The 17,851-nt window shown below is 49.5% G+C and overlaps 4 protein-coding genes across 4 annotated transcripts; 2 read left to right on the top strand and 2 right to left on the bottom strand.

Moving 5' to 3' along the window:
• Positions 1-289: 289 nt before the first annotated feature.
• Positions 290-2,731, top strand: TGAM01_v207480 (hypothetical protein; the record flags this gene model as incomplete). Its single annotated transcript, XM_018805514.1, has 5 exons — positions 290-354; positions 451-569; positions 668-1,237; positions 1,314-2,311; positions 2,396-2,731. The coding sequence occupies 5 exons, from the start codon at positions 290-292 to the stop codon at positions 2,729-2,731; spliced, it is 2,088 nt and encodes a 695-aa protein (XP_018661174.1).
• Positions 2,732-3,649: 918 nt separating this feature from the next.
• Positions 3,650-5,510, bottom strand: TGAM01_v207479 (methylenetetrahydrofolate reductase (NADPH); the record flags this gene model as incomplete). The annotated part of the gene is made up of 2 exons (XM_018805513.1): positions 3,650-3,744; positions 3,812-5,510. 2 exons carry the CDS (start codon positions 5,508-5,510, stop codon positions 3,650-3,652), a joined length of 1,794 nt encoding a protein of 597 aa, XP_018661173.1.
• A 3,523-nt stretch (positions 5,511-9,033) lies between these two features.
• TGAM01_v207478 (beta-glucosidase) lies at positions 9,034-11,643 on the top strand (the record flags this gene model as incomplete). Its single annotated transcript, XM_018805512.1, has 6 exons — positions 9,034-9,340; positions 9,399-9,642; positions 9,714-9,786; positions 9,862-10,170; positions 10,228-10,569; positions 10,636-11,643. The coding sequence occupies 6 exons, from the start codon at positions 9,034-9,036 to the stop codon at positions 11,641-11,643; spliced, it is 2,283 nt and encodes a 760-aa protein (XP_018661172.1).
• A 206-nt stretch (positions 11,644-11,849) lies between these two features.
• Positions 11,850-16,705, bottom strand: TGAM01_v207477 (hypothetical protein; the record flags this gene model as incomplete). Its single annotated transcript, XM_018805511.1, has 2 exons — positions 11,850-14,665; positions 14,713-16,705. 2 exons carry the CDS (start codon positions 16,703-16,705, stop codon positions 11,850-11,852), a joined length of 4,809 nt encoding a protein of 1,602 aa, XP_018661171.1.
• Positions 16,706-17,851: the final 1,146 nt, after the last annotated feature.

The following is a 17,851-nucleotide window of genomic DNA, read 5'->3' as shown; positions in this document are numbered from 1 at the left end:
TTAAAAGCCACTGAACGGGACCTTCCTTCCGCCATCATCAGGCGCAGCCTTGCCTTGCAACTCCCCCGTAACTTTAGCCGCCTCGAAATTCTAACTTTCAACGTCCTTTTCTTTTCTCTTCGCTCGGACCAACATAGAAAACAGAGGTCCTCTGGCTGCCTGGTCTTATTCTTTTCTTCTTTACACTATATACGGCCAGCACTAAACGTTCCAATTACTTATTTATGACATCGTCCATGCAACACTAACTACGACTTTGCGCCTCTTCAATCTTTTCCCCCCCCCAGCCATGCTGTTCCCGGAAGAGGATGCGCCGCAGCTCAAGACATGGATTGTCAAGCGCATTGAGAACACGTTCGTTTGCCTACAGACTGGAATTCGCTCGGTTCTTTTGCTGTAGCCTATCATTGGCTTTTTTCCCGGTTGCTAACCTCCTTTTCTCTTGTACAGGTCAGATGCTGATTCCGACGTGCTTGCCGACTATGTCATCGCCCTGCTGAAACACGACGGCGACGCCGCATCGGTGCGGACGCTTTGCGAGGCTGAGATTCCCGATTTTTTGACTGAAGGTCCGTCAGAATCACCATGAGAGACGCGCCGAAGGTATTCCAGGCGCAGGATTAAAAAGAAGAAGGAGTGCTGACTGCTTGATTCTCGCGAGCTACAGATCCAAAGGCTTTCCTAGACGACGTCTTCCAAGCGATCGCGTACAAGTCATATCGACCAGGCGCTCCGCCGCCCCCGAACACCAGTGCCATTGGCGCCGCAGCTCGTCCTCTCCCAAGTGCCCAGGGCGTACAAAGCAGTGCGCCACAACATACCGGCTCAAGAAAACGAGGATTCCACGATGACGGCGAATACGATGGGCCGGCTTCGCATGGCAGGGGCCACAAGCAGCCTCGACGGGGCTCGAACCACGGGAGAATGGACGACTCGATGATGGGCGGCCAGCAAGGGAGCTACGTTTCCGTGGACTCAATGCCCGGCATGACACATTTTGATCCCAAAAGCGCTCTTGAAGCGATTATGCAGATGCAAGCTATGGGTATTCCCTACCCTGGCATGGCTGAGTTCATGGCTCAGATGCCTCATGGAGGTGGTGGAAGGAGTTCACAGCGGCGGAGAGGACGCTGTCGAGATTTTGATACCAAAGGATATTGTTCTCGTGGGAATCAGTGCATGTACGACCATGGCAACTCTTCCATCTATGTCCCCAATATGTTATCTGGAATCGAAGGTATGTGTCCCAATATTTCCAACCAGCTACAATACAATGAGTACCCGGCTAACTCGCTATCTTTTTACTTTTCAAGAGTATGATCCTAACAATGCTGTTCTGGGCTTGCCTGCACTTGCAGCAAATCCTTACCAGTTTCCGATGGACACGAAGCCACGCGGTCGAGGCCGTGGCGGCCGTGGCGGTAAGAAAGGCGGTGCCAGAGCCTCTTTCTCAGCAGAGGGCCCGGTACACGACCGTTCCAAGAGCACCATTGTCGTGGAAAACATCCCTGAAGAGAGTTTCAATGAAGATGAGGTCCGCACTTTCTTTTCACAGTTTGGCGAGATTGTTGAAGTCTCCATGCAGCCATACAAGCACTTGGCGATTGTGAAATATGACAAGTGGGCGTCAGCAAATGCGGCATATCGGTCGCCAAAAGTCATTTTTGATAACAGATTTGTCAAGGTCTTCTGGCACAAGGATGATGGTGGCAAGTCATCATCGAAGCATGGCGATGGTGGGTCATCGAAAATCAACGGTGATGGGTCTTCTGCTCCCGTAGAAGCTGAGCCTGAAATTGATATGGAAGAGTTCCAGCGGAGGCAGGAAGAGGCTCAAAAGCAGCATCAAGACAGGGAAACTAAGCGAGTAGAGTTGGAACGACAACGTCAAGAGTTGGAGAAGCAGCAGCAGGACCTTCTGGCAAGACACAGGGAGGAGAGTGAAAGGCTGAAAGCGAGGCTAGCCGAGAAAGGCGGCGATGCTAAAGCTCCAGGATCGTCATCATCAACCGATATGCTACGTGCGCAGTTGGCAGCATTGGAACAGGAAGCTATGATTCTTGGTATTGACCCTGACATGGCCGAAGATGGAGGCAGCTACAGCTCAAGAGGCAGGGGGTATATGGGGCGCGGTGGACGTGGTAGTGAGCGAGGTTTTGCGCCAAGAGGTCGCGGCTCGTTCAGGGGGCAAGTAGGAAGACATGCGGCCTATGCACAGTATTCGCTGGACAACCGGCCGCGGAAGTTGGCTGTCACTGGGGTGGACTTTACTCCAGCTGACAAGGATGAAATGCTTCGGCATTTCCTCTTGGTAAGTAATTGGAGTGCATTCTGGTGGAAAAGTACTTGTCTGTTTTTGAAGAAGCTCGTTTGCTAATGTTTCGATTATATACAGAACTTGGGCGAATTTGAATCCGTGGAAACTACACCCACCGTCACAAACGTATCTTTTCAGGATCGCAAAACAGCCGAAAAGTTTTACTACAGCTTACATGGCAAAGAATTACCCGGAGTCGAAGGAACGCTTGATCTCTCCTGGGTCAATACACCTTTGCCACCCGTTGGATCCTTCAAGAAGAATGAAGATGTTGGTGATGGCGACGCCATGGCCGGAATGAACGACGACGAAGAAGAAGGCGAGGTCATCGAAGACTTACCTGAGAAGCATATACAAGGGCGCCAGGTCGACATGGACTATGATGTCGGGGATGGCGAGGGCTGGGTTGAATGATGTGGAAGATGGTGTGAAATTAGGTTTAGGCAACCAGTATATATAGATCGGGTATATATCAGATGAGAGAGAGGGAAGCGCTACAGAATGTATACAAGGGACGTGTATATCCAGCATTTTAATGAAGCAATGCTTAATTGTTGAAAAGCCAGGCATATTATTTACTTCAACGAACAACATCGAGGCCCAATGAAATCAGCTTCACGTGGGGTTGCAAGGGAGAGGAATGATTTGCGGCTCGTAATATGCAATGCCGTGTTATCTATTCGTTGACACACTTTCAGCGATGGAAGACAGGATATATGTACACATGTATGCATATACACCATGATCTGCCTGTTCGCTCCGTGACGTCCTTTTTTTTTCTTTACAGCGCTCCTGTAATGCTTCTCTCCTTCAAGTTCTCCCCCTCATGATGTTTCTATCGATTTTCTTTTTTTTCTGTGACTCGTAATGAAAACAAACGCAAAAAAGCAATAACGATGAAATTGAAAAAAAAAAAAAAAAAAAAAAAAAATTTGTCCGCAGGCGGGGGTATCGTTGAGATATAATATATGCAATTCCATCGTTAGAACCGGGCTCTTTCCAATGCCTTTTTTAAATGTTATGTTCGTTCCGTTCCCGTTGCGCCCACCGCCCCGGGAAAAAATGATAATAAAGTTAATCCCCATGTCTCATGAAAAAATGAGCCTTCGGTGTAATGCTTTTTGTTGAAAAAGACACCGACTCCGCCCTTTCTGTGCAAAATAAACGCCGCTTTTTATCTTCGGTCATCTGCGCCGAGATATGAAGATTGAGAGAATGAAATAAAAATAAGGGGGGTAATTAATGATACCCAAATCGGCAAAAAAAAAGCTCGAATTTTGTCAAGGCCTTTTTTTGTTTCCACTTCCTGAGCGAAGTGTATAAGAAATGGATTTAGGCCGTGCCATTGGCAGGGGCGGAAGCGTCCTTGACTTGGAGACCTTCGAGGAAACTGAAGATGGTGTTATTCTCGCGGAAATCATTGTTTACTACACATTCTCTTGATTAGTCCGTTGAATCATGTAAAAGAAGGGGAATTCATTAGATGAAACTCACCGATGTTAACGAGGTACCATTCATTCATGATTCCCTCGATAAGCGCTCGGCTGGGGGTGTTGGCATCGAAGCAGTGAGCCCAGTCGACACCCAGTCGGAAAGCCTCGTCTCTCCAGGCTAAGAAGCTGATCGATTCCACAATGGTGGGCTGCACAATCTCCTTGCCTGGGAAAACACCCCAAGTGACAGCGTTGGGGCCGTCTGAGGGCGCATTGGACCTCAGTTCACCATTTTTGGTAACGGCGTAATAAGTCAAGTTGGGGAAGTCATCAAGACGGCTAATCATCTCGTCCAGGAGATAAGGTGGAACGAGCAACTCCAGGTAGGCCTTTTGGTACACATAGCCGTTTGAAGGTCCCCAGCCGTGAACCGGGTGGTTGGACTTGGCTCCGTCAACGGCGGGCTGTGAGTTGATGGTCAGAATGCCTCGCTTGTTGAGAGCCACAAGGTCGTCTTTGATGGGATCTGCTTCGGCGGCAAGGGCAGATTCACTCCAGGGAAGAGTCTCAATCTTCTTCTCTAGATACTGGACAAAGGTATCGGCTATGTCCTGGACGCAAGTGGGCTCGCCCCATTTCTTGCGGTTGGCCTCGTTTGTGCCGGTCAAACCAATGCCATAGGCATCAAGCTCTCCGAAAGCGGGCGAGCGGGAGTCACCCCATCGGCCGTTGGGGAACTCATCCCAATCCTGGGTGCGGATGACATAGGACTTGTTGCGGTTACGCCAGAAAATGGGGCGCACGTCCTCTTCGCGCCGACCAAAGCCCTTGGACTGCTTCCAGGGGAGGGCCTGCTTCAGAGGACGTTCCGCTGAAGGGGTCCAGTCAAGCTCATCTAGAACCATACGGGTTGCCTGGGCAAGGTTCATGGTATAGAAGTGGAGATGGTGAATTCCACCGGCAAGCAGTTTCCTGCACAACTCGGCAACCAGCGTCTTACCAATTTCACGCACAGCCACGTCGTCATTCTTAACCGGCTCAAGCAAGGTCATCCACTCTGGAGGCACTCTGCATTGCATGTGTTTAGCACGACGAAGAAAGCTAGCATAGGTGGCAATGGGCATGATTCCAGGCAAGATGGGAACGGTGATGCCTCGCTCGCGGACTCTGCCGACCCATCGAAGGAAATTGTCGGCGTCGTAGAACATCTGAGTAACGATGAAACCAGCACCCATGTCCACCTTTTCCTTGAGATGATCCAGCAGTGAATCCTCGTCTTTATTGTCATCGCATCCCTCGGGATAGCCAGCAACGCCGATATCGAAATGGTCGCCATATGTATCGCGAATATGCTTGACGAGATCGCGAGCATAGCGGAAGTTTCCGTCGGAGGCAGTCCATGTCGTCTGGTCACGGGGAGGATCTCCACGGAGGGCGAGAATGTTGGTGCATCCGGCCTTGTAGGCCTTTTGCAGGGCGTCGTTGACTTTGTCAATTCCCATGTCAGTGCAGGTAAGATGCATGCAGGTCTCCAGGCCGTAGACAGCCTGTGCCTGAACGACCATCTCGCAGGTCAGTTCGGCAATACCGCCACCGGCTCCCCATGTGATGTCGATGAACTTGGGGCCAAAGTTGTTCATGCGGTCCATGCGGTCGTAAAGATTCTGGACACCCTGGGCGGTCTTGGGCGGGAAATACTCGAACGAGAAGGACGGGGCCTTCGTCTTCTCCGTATCGGCGACCAAGCTTTTGATATGCATGCTGGGCGATGCGGGCGTGAGAGAATCAAGTTATTGGAGGGTTTTAAAAATCGAATAGAGGAGAATCAGAGTATTTGCTCATGCGAAATGGTCTCTGCTGCTGTTGAGGGCAAAGAGTCAGCAGTTGAAGCGCCAGACGATGGTGATCCGCCAGCAAGAAATTGGCATTACTCACTACAGGATGGAAGACAGCCAGAGAGCGACAAACAGAATCTGAAAAGCGCCCCAAGTAAAAACAAAACCAGTAAACACAGCTGCGAGATGCAAAGTCGAAGAGACAACTGGCTTTGGGCGTCACAGCGGTTTTCGCAAGCCAGACCAAAATCGACCAACGTCGCCGACAGCCCGCCGAGTGCGGATCGCAAATCTGTGGAGAAGCCTCGAGCGACTCGACCGCCGAGAATCTGCGAGAATAAGAAACAGAAAGGGACAGGGAAGAGGAAAATAGGGAGAAAAACAGAAAATAGAGGGCAATTGGGAGGTGCCACACGCGAATATTGAGTATAGCAGGGCCGAATAAAGAGGGGGGGAGTCACGATTCAAAAGTAGAAAAGACGTCTCGAACAAAATATGACGGAAATTTGGCTGCGGGACAATTCAATGACAGATGCAGCGGTTCTCCGAATTATGGAGGGGCTGTGATTGGGCCAATTGCGGCGGGGGTACCAGAGACTTGGCAGGTACGTACTCCCGAGATACCCGCCTTTTTCTCTGGTTCTAATTCAGAAGTGCTAACCAAGATACTTGGTAGTATTTCGCTTTTTGAGAGAGAAAAGCCACTGGACGTGTAAATAGTTTGCTTCACTCACACAAGCCAAGGATCTTGAAGGAATCGAGCGAGACAGGGCTTTTTCGCAATTTATGTATGTAAGATGCACTCCTGCAAGAATGCCTGTTTGCTGGGATCCAGTCTGTACGCAACCCTGAAGCGTGAAATGGTGCATATACGGGGGCTTGTGGGTTACAGCAGCAGTAGATTGTTTGGCACGGAAAGCCGCAGCTGTTTGTATCCTGCAGGAATGGAAAAGAGACGCAAAACAAGCACAAGCAGTAATCATTAGAGGCATTTCTTGCGGATCTAATAATAGGCGGGATCTTTGGCGTGTGTGTCTGTCTCTGAGACACTTCCATTCGCAACTGATAGTACCAATATCTATTACCAGATGCCATTACATATTTGGCGATATGCACGAGACAGGTCTGCTCTATTTATTTCTTTGACTATCACGGGATATAGCACGATAGCACCCAACACAATCCAGCACAGCTCTATAAGAAAAGAATATCTCAAATATTATACCTTGGTGCACGATCGGGTTAGTTGCACCGTAGTAGATGCCTCAATATTAATACATGTACACAATTGTAAGGGTCGCCTCTACTGTATCTTAGCCTGTGGCTGCCATTTAGTGAGCCTCCATGATGTGCTCCATTATACCCCTCCCCCGCCCTTTGAAAAGTCGGACACGTGCGGAGTACCAGGTACTTCAACGGTACTCTGTCTGACAGCCTCCATTTCACGCCGAAGTGCACGCCGGCGCCGTGTCGACAATGCCGGTCCATGTCGTCAAATACTGTGCCCAGCAGTCTCTCCTCTCACACAATAGGCAGATGAGTGTAAGTGAGATGCGCTCATTATCTGCCATCAAGAGGGATCAGATGATGACGGTACGCAACTTGTCAGATTTTGAGGAGAATAAAGTATGGCCTCTAAGGCGCCACCAAACCTTTGTATCAAATCAGGGAAATGGAAAAAAGATGTTGCATCCTCATCCTCCAAGAGCGGCCACTTGTTTAGGCTCCTTCTGTGTAATACCAGACTAATCCTATTGGCCGCAGCCCTTGCGAAACAGTCAGCGGTGTAACAGTGATACGGAGCACATGTAGGTACTAATCACAGGCACCAGGTAACCCACGATGCACCGAAATCCGCCGATCAAACTCCCCGAATACGCCTCGTCGCCAGATTCGATGACCATGCAGGATTTTACGGGGGGTAGTAAGGCTTACAATAATGTAGGAAGATGAATCTCAGCTTTGATATTGCATCAAAACTTGGTTCAATACCTTATACAAGGCCGTTTCACATGTGTTGAGGGCTTCTTTCTTGATGTCTAAAGTAGGTGGATCCTCAGCTACCATGCCTCAGTGTAGAAACACAAGCATCAAGCTCCATACCTAGGTAGATAGTCATATTTCTCCATTCGGTGAGTAAATTGATTATCAGTGAAAAGAACTCAGTTACTGAATAGAATCTTCTGAACACACTGTCTTTTTAGCCGATTACCTTAAACGGTGCTACTGTTTGTTAGTTTCATCGGAGTCCCGACCAAAGATGAGCTACTATCCCGCGTCTCATCCATCGCATAATAGAAGGTAGAGGAGAGACATGCATAATAAGTTCACCATGGCACAATTACAGGCGAGGTTAACTTGTTTACTGCTCATTATGATGTGAAATTGCTGCGTTCAACTTCCACCTCCAGGGTATACCATCCTGTCGCTCTAATGCCATAAGATTGGCCTAGACCCTAATTTTCATCATTTTCTTTTCCGGATGCTCTCAGCCTCAGATAAGTGTTGAATTAATCTAAAGGATAAATCTCAATGAGAATACTTGAATAGGCTAGAACAGCTGGATTGACGGGAAAAGATCAACGCATAATTGTAGCTTCGATCGCTTTTACCCATCGGCTCTTTACATAAACGCGGCACGTCCTCTTTTCTTACATGCCGCCCTTAAGATGCCATGGATTCAAACAATTTCTTTTGCAGCCAAGTGTTGTTCGTAAACGCAACCAAAGCCAGGCAAAACCCACGAAAAGAACTATTTCAAACGTGGCGCAACAATAATACAGGAGAGGAGTTGTAACGAATTTACAAATATGAGCCGCCCGGCTTTCTCTTGCCCCCAACGATAATCGGCATGAGTTGCAAGATTCTGCCAGCATGCGGACCATGCTTCTAAGCGCACGAATGAGCTACGGACAATAACTTGGGAGAGGCCGGTAAAAAACAATGCTTGAGCCAATACTAAACAGCACATTCATAGCCAGCATTTTTTAGGAACCTATCTGGGCACTTCTTTTTCCACCTGTCAAAACTTACCAAAACATTTTCACAAGTATTCCATTGAAGACATGGCGTCTTCACCGGGATATCGGACTAGCTTTGACCGAAGCTCCAAGGCCTCATCGATGACACAACCTTCAATGCTCATCAGTTGAATCCTGCACATAACCCTGGAAGCCAAGCGGCCAAAGTAAAGATGATTGCAGAGGCTCCATCACGGGGAATCCGACAATGGGTCAACCCCTCCGGATAAATGACAACGCGCATATGCTGGAGCAAGACGAACGGCTTGACTGCACGATTGTTTTTAGGTCGCTATTAATTAACCGCGGAGAAAAGATGATAAATAGCTGAAACCTCTCTTAACGAATGCTGTTTGAGTCTCTCACTGGTAGCCTTTTTTGGCCTCTCAGTTGGACAAATGAAGCTCTTAGCATGTCTCTGTCCGGCGATGCTGGCGGCGGCCAGCCAGGCCACCTCAAGCCAGCCGTTGTACAAGAACCCTCACGCTTCTATCGATGATAGAGTGTCTGACCTGCTGAAACGCATGTCCGTACAGGAAAAAATGGCCCAATTGATTCAGGGCGACATGTCCAACTACCTCGACCTCACGTATGGTACATTCAACAAATCGGGTCTTGTGTGGAACATGGAGTACCGAGCCAACTCGGTCTGGACGGGCTACTATACCAACATGACGACGGTCAAGAAGGCTGCTCAGTTGGCGCAAGAGTACTTGCTCAAGGAAACTGAATTGGGTCAGAATTTGATAATGACGGCACTTGTTTGATCTGCTCGCCGACTAACACCGTCCAGGCATTCCGACGTTTGTTCAGAGCGAAGGTCTCCACGGATTCTTGGGCCTGAATGCCACGATTTTCAACTCTCCCATTGGCATAGGATGCTCGTTCAATCCCAGCCTGGTAGAGACAATGGCAAACGCCATTGCAACGGAAAGTCTAGCCCTTGGAGTTAACCAGCTTTTCGCACCGCTGGCTGATCTTGCACGAGAATTGAGATACGGCCGCGTAGAAGAATGTTTTAGCGAGGATTCGTACTTGTACGCTCTTGTGCCTCTTGTCCCAAGTTCGCCACATTGCATGTTAACCGTACACTAACAATTCCTAAAAGGGCGGGAGAAATGGCTTACAGCTTTGCCAAGGGACTCCAAGAAAAAGGTGTCTCGGCGACTGTCAAGCATTTTGTACGTCAAAATCCACTTCACTTGGCTTGAAGATCTTGCTGATGATTTTCATTTTCCAATTTTTTTCTTTGATAGGCTGCTTTTGCTTCACCCGAGCAGGGAATCAATACTTCCCCAGTGCACGGAGGCGAACGCGAACTACGCTCACTCTATCTTCCGTCGTTTAAGAGAGCCATCATTGACAGCGGTGCTACCTCAATCATGTCGTCCTATAATTCCTACGATGGCGTCCCCATGGTTGCAAACTCGGCGGTGCTTACCGATATCCTTCGCGGTGAATGGGGCTATGAGTATTTCGTAACGTCTGATGCGGGTGGCACTGCTCGCCTTTCTAATGCCTTTTATGTCTGCGGAGCCCAAGACAACGATTGCATTACTCTTGAGGTAGGCCATAGAAGATTCGTCTGATCTTAGTAACGGAAGAGAGTTGACTCGTCTTAGGCTCTGCCTGCTGGCAACGATGTCGAAATGGGTGGTGGATATTACAGCTACCAGTCAATCCCAGCCCTTGTTGAATCAGGCAAGCTGAGCGAAAGTGTCTTGGATACCGCTGTATCCCGCGTGCTTCGGGCAAAGTTCAAACTGGGCCTTTTTGAGAAGCCCTATACTGGCGTTGCTGACGACGACATCTTCAAGTATATCAACACTCCGGCGCACAAGAAGATTGCTCGCCAGCTTGATTCAGAGAGCATTGTGCTTCTTGAAAATCACGAAAACGTTCTGCCCCTGAAGAAGAACGCTAATATTGCGGTTATTGGTCCCATGGCTCACGGCTATGTTAATGTGAGGAAATATCTTCAACATTCGTCTCTTTGTCAAAGCACTGTTCTAATCCAAGTATACCTGTAGTACGGAGATTATGTGATTCACACAGCAATGACCCGAGGCGTTACCCCCCTTGATGGTATCAAATCTGTCAGCACCGGCAAGGTTACCTATGCCCAAGGCTGCGAGCGCTGGTCCAACGATGAATCTGGCTTCGACGAAGCTATTGCCGCCGCCAAAGACTCGGACGTTGCTGTCGTCGTCGTTGGGACATGGTCGCGGGACCAAAACGAGCTCTGGTCAGGCTATAACGCAACTACTGGCGAGCACATTGATATCAGCGACTTCCACCTCGTTGGTGCCATGCCTCGCTTGGTCAAAGCCATCATCGAGACTGGAAAGCCCACCGTCGTTGTCTACAGCTCCGGAAAGCCCATCACCGAGCCGTGGATCTCAGAGGAAGCATCTGCTCTTGTACAGCAGTTTTACCAGTCCGAGCAGGGTGGATATGCTCTCGCAGATGTTTTGTATGGCAACGTCAACCCTTCAGGCAAGCTCTCCGTGAGCTTCCCCTACGATGTTGGAACTCTTCCCATCTACTACGACTACCAAAACTCCGCCAGAGGCTCCCCCAATCCCGGCCACATCTATGAAAATGGAACCCTTGTCTTTGGCAGCACTTACGTATTCGAGAACCCCACCGCGCTCTATGAATTCGGATACGGCCTGTCATACAGCCAGTTCGAATTCTCCGACATTTCAGTTTCCAAATCTCAAGTGTCCGCTTCCGATACTGTGACCGTTTCTGTGAAAGTGACAAACAAGTCACAACGTGATGGAGCAGAGGTGGTGCAGCTTTACGTCAAGGACATGATTGCTTCGGTAGATGTGCCACGATACCGGCTCAAGGGCTTCCAGAAGGTCACTGTAAAGGCCGGAAAGTCAACGACGGTCAAGATTGACCTCTCAGTTGAGGATTGGGGGCTGTGGAACCGCCAAATGAAATATGTGGTTGAGCCTGGGGATTTTACTGTTCTCGTAGGCAACTCTAGTGAGAATTTCTTTGGAAACGTCACAGTGACTGTTTCATAGGATAGATACTCGTAATAAGCATAAAGGAAGTAAAATAGAGTATATTAAAGAATTTACGTAAACTCCACATTGGCACATTCGTTATCTCTCTAGATAAAAAGAAAAAGTCTTTTCTCGCGGGTCATCGATTGTTATCCTTCTGAGCCATCAAAATATCGCTTTCGTAGCTACTCAATGTCTAGGAATGAACGAACGGGAACCTCCATCTATCGATGTTTTCCAATCTGATCAATGATCACTACACGATTCTCTTGATCCAAAAGAAAATAAAGCCGATGACCTTTTGATAGCCGGATGGTGTGCGTCGGCTTTGGGGTAATCGGCTCATATTCCGACCCGCCAAGGTGTTTGGCGGCGGTACTCGGATGAAGCCTGTTCTCTGTGATCAGTCTTCGGAAATCGTGATATTTCCTCCAGGCTACTGTGTCGGCCGATGTCAAATGCTTGTCACTCTCTTTCAGCCCCGTGTCCACCCATTTCCATTCCGGCTGCTTTGCGAGGTTGTCGAGCCGGCTGTCTATGGCTTCTATTCGGGCTCTTCGTACGGCCCTGCCCTTCTCCGTTAGGTTTTCGCCCCTTCTTTCAAACGACAGCCACTTTTGCTCGCTCTTTAGCTGATTGACGCTCATCTTGTCTACGGGAAGAAATCGCGCTCCTCCGGCGTGCTGTAGTTTGGCAGCGCCCTCCAGGAGCTGATCTATCGTCTCCCCGATTGACTTGAAGAGCTTCCCCGCCCCCTTGGCTACGCCGAGCCCGACGATGTTGCCAATGACGCTGGAGAGAGTGTCATCTCCTACGCTCCCCCAAGTTGGGGCAGTTCCCGAAGCAGCGTCGTATATGAGGCCGGTTGCCACGTCGGAGGCGATGCCGGTTCCTACGAGAACTCCAACCTCCACTGCCAAGGACGCGCCCTCGGTGAAGATGGCTGCCAAAATGCTAACAACTAGGCCGACAATCAGCTGGGCGATGCTTCTCTTTTTGGAATCTCCAGCAGAGTCGCTCGAGTGACCAGTGGGGTCTACTCGGTTAATGGGGTCGCAAAGACAGTAGGCGTAGGGGTTGATCTCCCCAGAAGTAAAAGGGGTCCATGTATCAGGGGCGTGGAAGCGCATCAACACTGGGTTATAAACGCGGTATCCGTTGCCAAGATGATACCAGCCTGTGACGGGATCTCTCCACTGGCCGTTCCAAGCGATGGCAGATCCGGCCGTGCTGAAGCCGTAAGGTGTATAGCACTGGGTGTGAACCTGATTGGATTCTCTGGTGTCCAGCGTCGCAATGGTCGATTGATGAGCATCGGAAGCCCACAATGAGGCTGCTGTTTGTCCATCCTCCTGAAGGATCTGACCCCAATAGGAGACTCCATCAGATACATAGCTGAGCTGGGCATCACCGCTGGTAGCAGCGATGAGGCTACTGTCTCGATAATACAGATGAAAGTCTAGCTTGCCGGGCACCTCCTGGCAGACCAATCTGGCCCGAGCATCGTAGTGATACCGACTGAGAACTGTCGATCCGTCAGAACTCTTGACCACCGTGAGGCTACCCATGGAGTTGTATTCCAGTATTCGGCCTTGCTCGTCTCGTGTCAAGCAGCCATTCGCGTCGTACTCGAGAGTGATCTTTCCAAGCTCATCGGGGTGGGTGTTGGTGATTTGGATGAGTTGGTCAGGGTCACCATCGCTGTATGTGTAAACGGCAACATTTTGACTACCATCTTGGTATTCTGTAGTGACTTTTGCTATGCCCCCTGTAGTAGTAAAGCCGTATGTTTGGCGCCGCAGCTGACGCCCACGTTCATTGACAGGAAGCTGGCTGCCCTTGCATTGATAGTCGAATAATCGACCCATGTTATCATAATCAAAAGCCTCTTTCCGTAACGAGCCGCCATCGCCGTCCTTCAGTTCACGAGTCTTTAGCTTGTCTAGTACATCGTAATCCTGGATCAACTTGTACAAGGGCTGTGAATCTCGGAATATAGTGCGCTCGAGCTCGCGACTAAAGTCATCAAAGACAATTTCTGTTCCAAGGGTCGACCCCTTTTGGCTGTCATGGACGCTGCTTTTCCATAGCCGACTCGCCTTGTCGTAGTCGAGTGTAACTGTGAGTGGACCTTGCAAGAGCTGGTTGAGCCGGCCGTATTCATCGTATTTGAATTCTTGTGTTTGGCTGTGTACGTTGGAGTACTTCTGAAGTCTGCCGTTCATAGAATAGGTATGCAGTGTTGACAGGGCGTTCCCCTGCCCGAGGCGAATGTCTTCAGCCTTTAGCAGACCTGAGGGTAGATACTTCAAGTCCTCAGTGCAATATGAATTTTTGCTTTGTATCAATTCACCCGTTTTATTATTGTAGTCAAAGGCTTGCTGATCATCGGGGACAGTCATGTCCTTGAGCGCATAGTCCAAAGCATCATCGTAGGCCATAATAGCCTCTGTTTTCTTCGGCATCGTAATGCTGGATGGCTTCGGGGAGCTTCCCTGATACGAATAGCCGGTAGTGCGTCCTCCAGAATCTTTTGTCTTTACACGACCCAGCCCGTCATAGGACTGTTTGCCGGTGATATTATCTTGAACATGGATTGATACAGGAAGAGGGTCTGCGCTGTGGTCCGCATATTTCGTCGTTGCAATGCTGTCATCCGGCCAAGTTGTTTTGCTTACGCGGTCGAACCAATCATACGAGAACTGCGTAACGTGGCCCTTGCCATTCTTCTCCTGAACTCTGCGACCCAGGCCGTCATTGGCGTAGTCGACGCTGGTATAGAGGGTATCATCTTTCTCGAGTAATGACGTCTGGACGATGACATCTCCAGGCTCGACGCGACTTCTCTTCTTGCCTAGGCCCTCGATACTCTCTGTTTGCGTCTGAGAAATGGGATCTGTGGCAACCAAAGTGACAACACCGTCGCTCTCAGTTACTTTGCTTGCTTGTCCCCAGCCATCGTACTCATAACGATATGGGATGGACTGCCTCTTAGACCATCTGGAGCTCTCATCCAATCGATCTCGACCATCTGGCTGCACTGGCCGAGCGCGTCGTAACTCTTTTGCTGCACTGGGCGGAAAGTACCTGTGTAAGTGTCATTTGTATCCCAATCACCGTCGTCGTCCTGCCTCTCGATTTGACAAAGCCTCTGTAAGCCGTCAAAGATGTGCCGAGTCTTCACCTGCTTCACATCCGTCACCGTCTTGGTGTATCCTGCTCTTTTGGATGTCATAGTGTAATCGATTGTCTGTGTTGCCTCGTGAGAGGTATTTGGAGAGACAGTTGTGCGTGTTATGCGGCCGATCTCATCATATGTGAAGTTGGTTTGGATCCCAGCCTGGTCAATTTGGGTCACAGCAGACCCATGATCCAAAGAGTAGCTCCTTTCTTCTTCCATCTGACAGCCGTCAAAGCCCTGTTCTTTCACACTTATAGCCAACATCTTATCCGCTGTGTATCGGTAGGCCCAGTTCTGCACCGTTGCCCGATTTTCAGAGACCATCATCGTCGTCGTCTTCTGCCGGAGACGACCATGATCTCTCTCCCCGGGGCTGGAGAAATAATCCCGTTCAATGCTGCTGATGGCCTTGTTGTCTTGAAAAATAGTTGATTTTTGAATAACGACGAATGAGGCTACCGGTGCTCCAGATGCTGTAGCCATCTCGTGATATGTGTGACGAGTGCTTCGCACTGGAGCCGGATCAGGCTTCTTGGCCGGCGTAACAGTCTGCTCTTTGAGATATCGTTGGAAGAGATGTGGATCGGCTGGGCAGCTACCAGATTCACCTTTGGGTGGATAGTAGACACGATCCGTTTGGACGCCGTTTATCTGGATATCCATGGTAGGGTTTCCCCATTCGTCAAAATCGTGTTGAGTCTGCTCATCTCGAGACAGCTTCTGGTCCGATAGGTCACGGTAATTGGTCACAACAGTCTTCGGCAGCTGGAACTGAGGGGGTTGATGTTCAAAAGCCACATTCTCTTTCGCGTGATAGGTAATGGATTGTGTGATTTGCTTTCTATCCTTCACTTGTTGTGACTTGATCAGTAGATGAAATTTGTTATAGGTGTATGTAGTTTCTTGGCCGCCGTCGGCGGAGACAGTGGCATTGTATGTGTAATTGTCTCTTACACGGTACAAGTTGTCTTGGCCGCTCTTCCAGCTGTCTACGCCACCGTAGCCCAGGAAATTGGTGCTCGAATAGCTATAGAGCGTCCGGATCGCGGGTTGTTGGTTACCCGGCTCTGCTATGTGTTGAATGACGTACGGAACAGCCGCTGAGGGACCCCCTTTTGGCACTTTATGGCCGTCCGACTTGTATCTCACCTTCTCAACAAGGCCAATGGGGCTTGTGATGGTGGAAAGACAGGTGTTTTTGCCATAGGTCTCATAGTCAAACACCCACTTGGGCCTGGGCTTATCCTTCAACGGTAGCCAGAATTCCGCCAGCTTGCCGCTCTTTAACAAAGCAGTAAAAGTAACAGACTCGGCAGATGTCGGGCCACGCACTATTTCAACATTTGGATCATTATAGTTGATCACCAAAAGTTGTTCTGAGCCCTCCAACAGCTTCCTCAGCCTCGGTTGCCCTTTGACAGTAGTCCACACCAGCTCTAACTGACGACCATTCGGGGCATATAGTCTAGTGGGGACGCTGTAATTCCAGGTGTTGTCATGATTAGACAGGAGTTCGACTCGGCCGTCCTTGTGGGCGATCTGGAAGTCAGACTCCTTTTTCTTGAACGCGAACTTGCGAAGCTTCAGGTCTACAACGCTGAGATCACCGCCATCCACTGCGACCTGGTAGTGCTCGCCTGTAGAGAGGACGAGGCTGCGAGGACTGGAATGATGATACTGAGAAAGGTTGAGTGACCAGCCCTTGCCGAAGCCAATATCCTCTGCGTTGGAAGGACTGAATTTTAGAACCAGCCTGAATGAAGTGCAGTTACGGATCTCGGCCGGAGTCTCATACAAGGTGATGGAGGACGTGAATTGCCCGGTGCGAGGGTCAACGCCATCTTGGACAAAGCTACCGAAATTGAACCCCTGAGAATACAGTGTGTCTTTGCCGGCCATGACTGAGGAGTAAAGTGACAGCAAAAGTACTATGTAGATTGCAACGAAGATAGCGAGCAATTATGCAAGTTAAGTGTACGCTGAGAGTATTCTTATGGTACTCGCAGTGACGATGCCGTGATCCTCCTTGATATAAACCTCTCAATCAAAGCCTGGCCTGGCACATCACCACAATGGCTTCCAAGGTCTCCCATCAGACCATTCTGATCACACCTCCCAACGGCATCCTCAAAGTTTGCCGATCCAGCTCGAACAGACAGTAAAATCATTGCAATCGTCTCACATTGCGGGGTTCGAAATCCCATTGACGACACAATGATGTGATGTGAGGCCGCGGTATGGCGAGAATTGGCAGGGCATAGGCGAGGCCCGATGCTAGCCAGTTTCTTTTGTGATGGGCAACGCCGTCTATGGCCTATCATCCAGCTCTGCCAGTGTACCGTCAGTGCAACAGAGTAGCATGCAGGCGCCACAGCGGGATGAGCGAATACTATCTGAGCCGAGCTTCATGGATCAGCGTATGGCAGGCCTCGTCTGCCATCACACTGAGTCAGTGGCAAAGCGTCTCCAAGCTTGATCGGCCGTTGCCGCTGCGCCGCTGTCGTCGTCGAGGCATTGGAAGCCAACGGTGAGGGGTCATCTTGCTCGCGTACAGGCATGGCGTACTGAAGTGCCCAAGAGTCACCGTTTATGTGCCGCTTCGTGGCTTGCACAGGGCTTGGAGGATGCCGGTGGTTGTGACGGGAGACGGGATACGGATGTAACAGAAGAGAGACAAATGATGCATGCAGACAGGGGTAAGCGCCCAGCCTATTCCCTATCCAGAGATGCGTGTAAGTCAATGAAGGAGGTGAGCTGTACGCAAACTATGTCACTAAACGAATAGCATTCTTGGTTCCTTTTAGCTAGTGTTTACACATTTTATGACATGATTTTGGTGAATTCACATAGATATTAGATAGTATTCCTTTCGCAAATCAACATGCTAATATACTAGCATTACCACTGCATAAATCATCAATTTATATTTCTACTTACAGCAATCTTCAGCTACGTACGTATTACGGACAGTTATTATACTCACTCTGCTTTTGCATAATCTTTAGTGGCTGAAGATCTGCTTTTAGTGCCCAATATGCGTAATAC

The sequence above is a fragment of the Trichoderma gamsii genome (assembly GCF_001481775.2).
Source record: "Trichoderma gamsii strain T6085 chromosome Unknown Scaffold_28.2, whole genome shotgun sequence".
Classification (NCBI taxonomy): domain Eukaryota; kingdom Fungi; phylum Ascomycota; class Sordariomycetes; order Hypocreales; family Hypocreaceae; genus Trichoderma; species Trichoderma gamsii.
The sequence above is the reverse complement of the archived record's forward strand: the minus strand, read 5'-3'. Positions and strand labels throughout refer to the sequence as shown.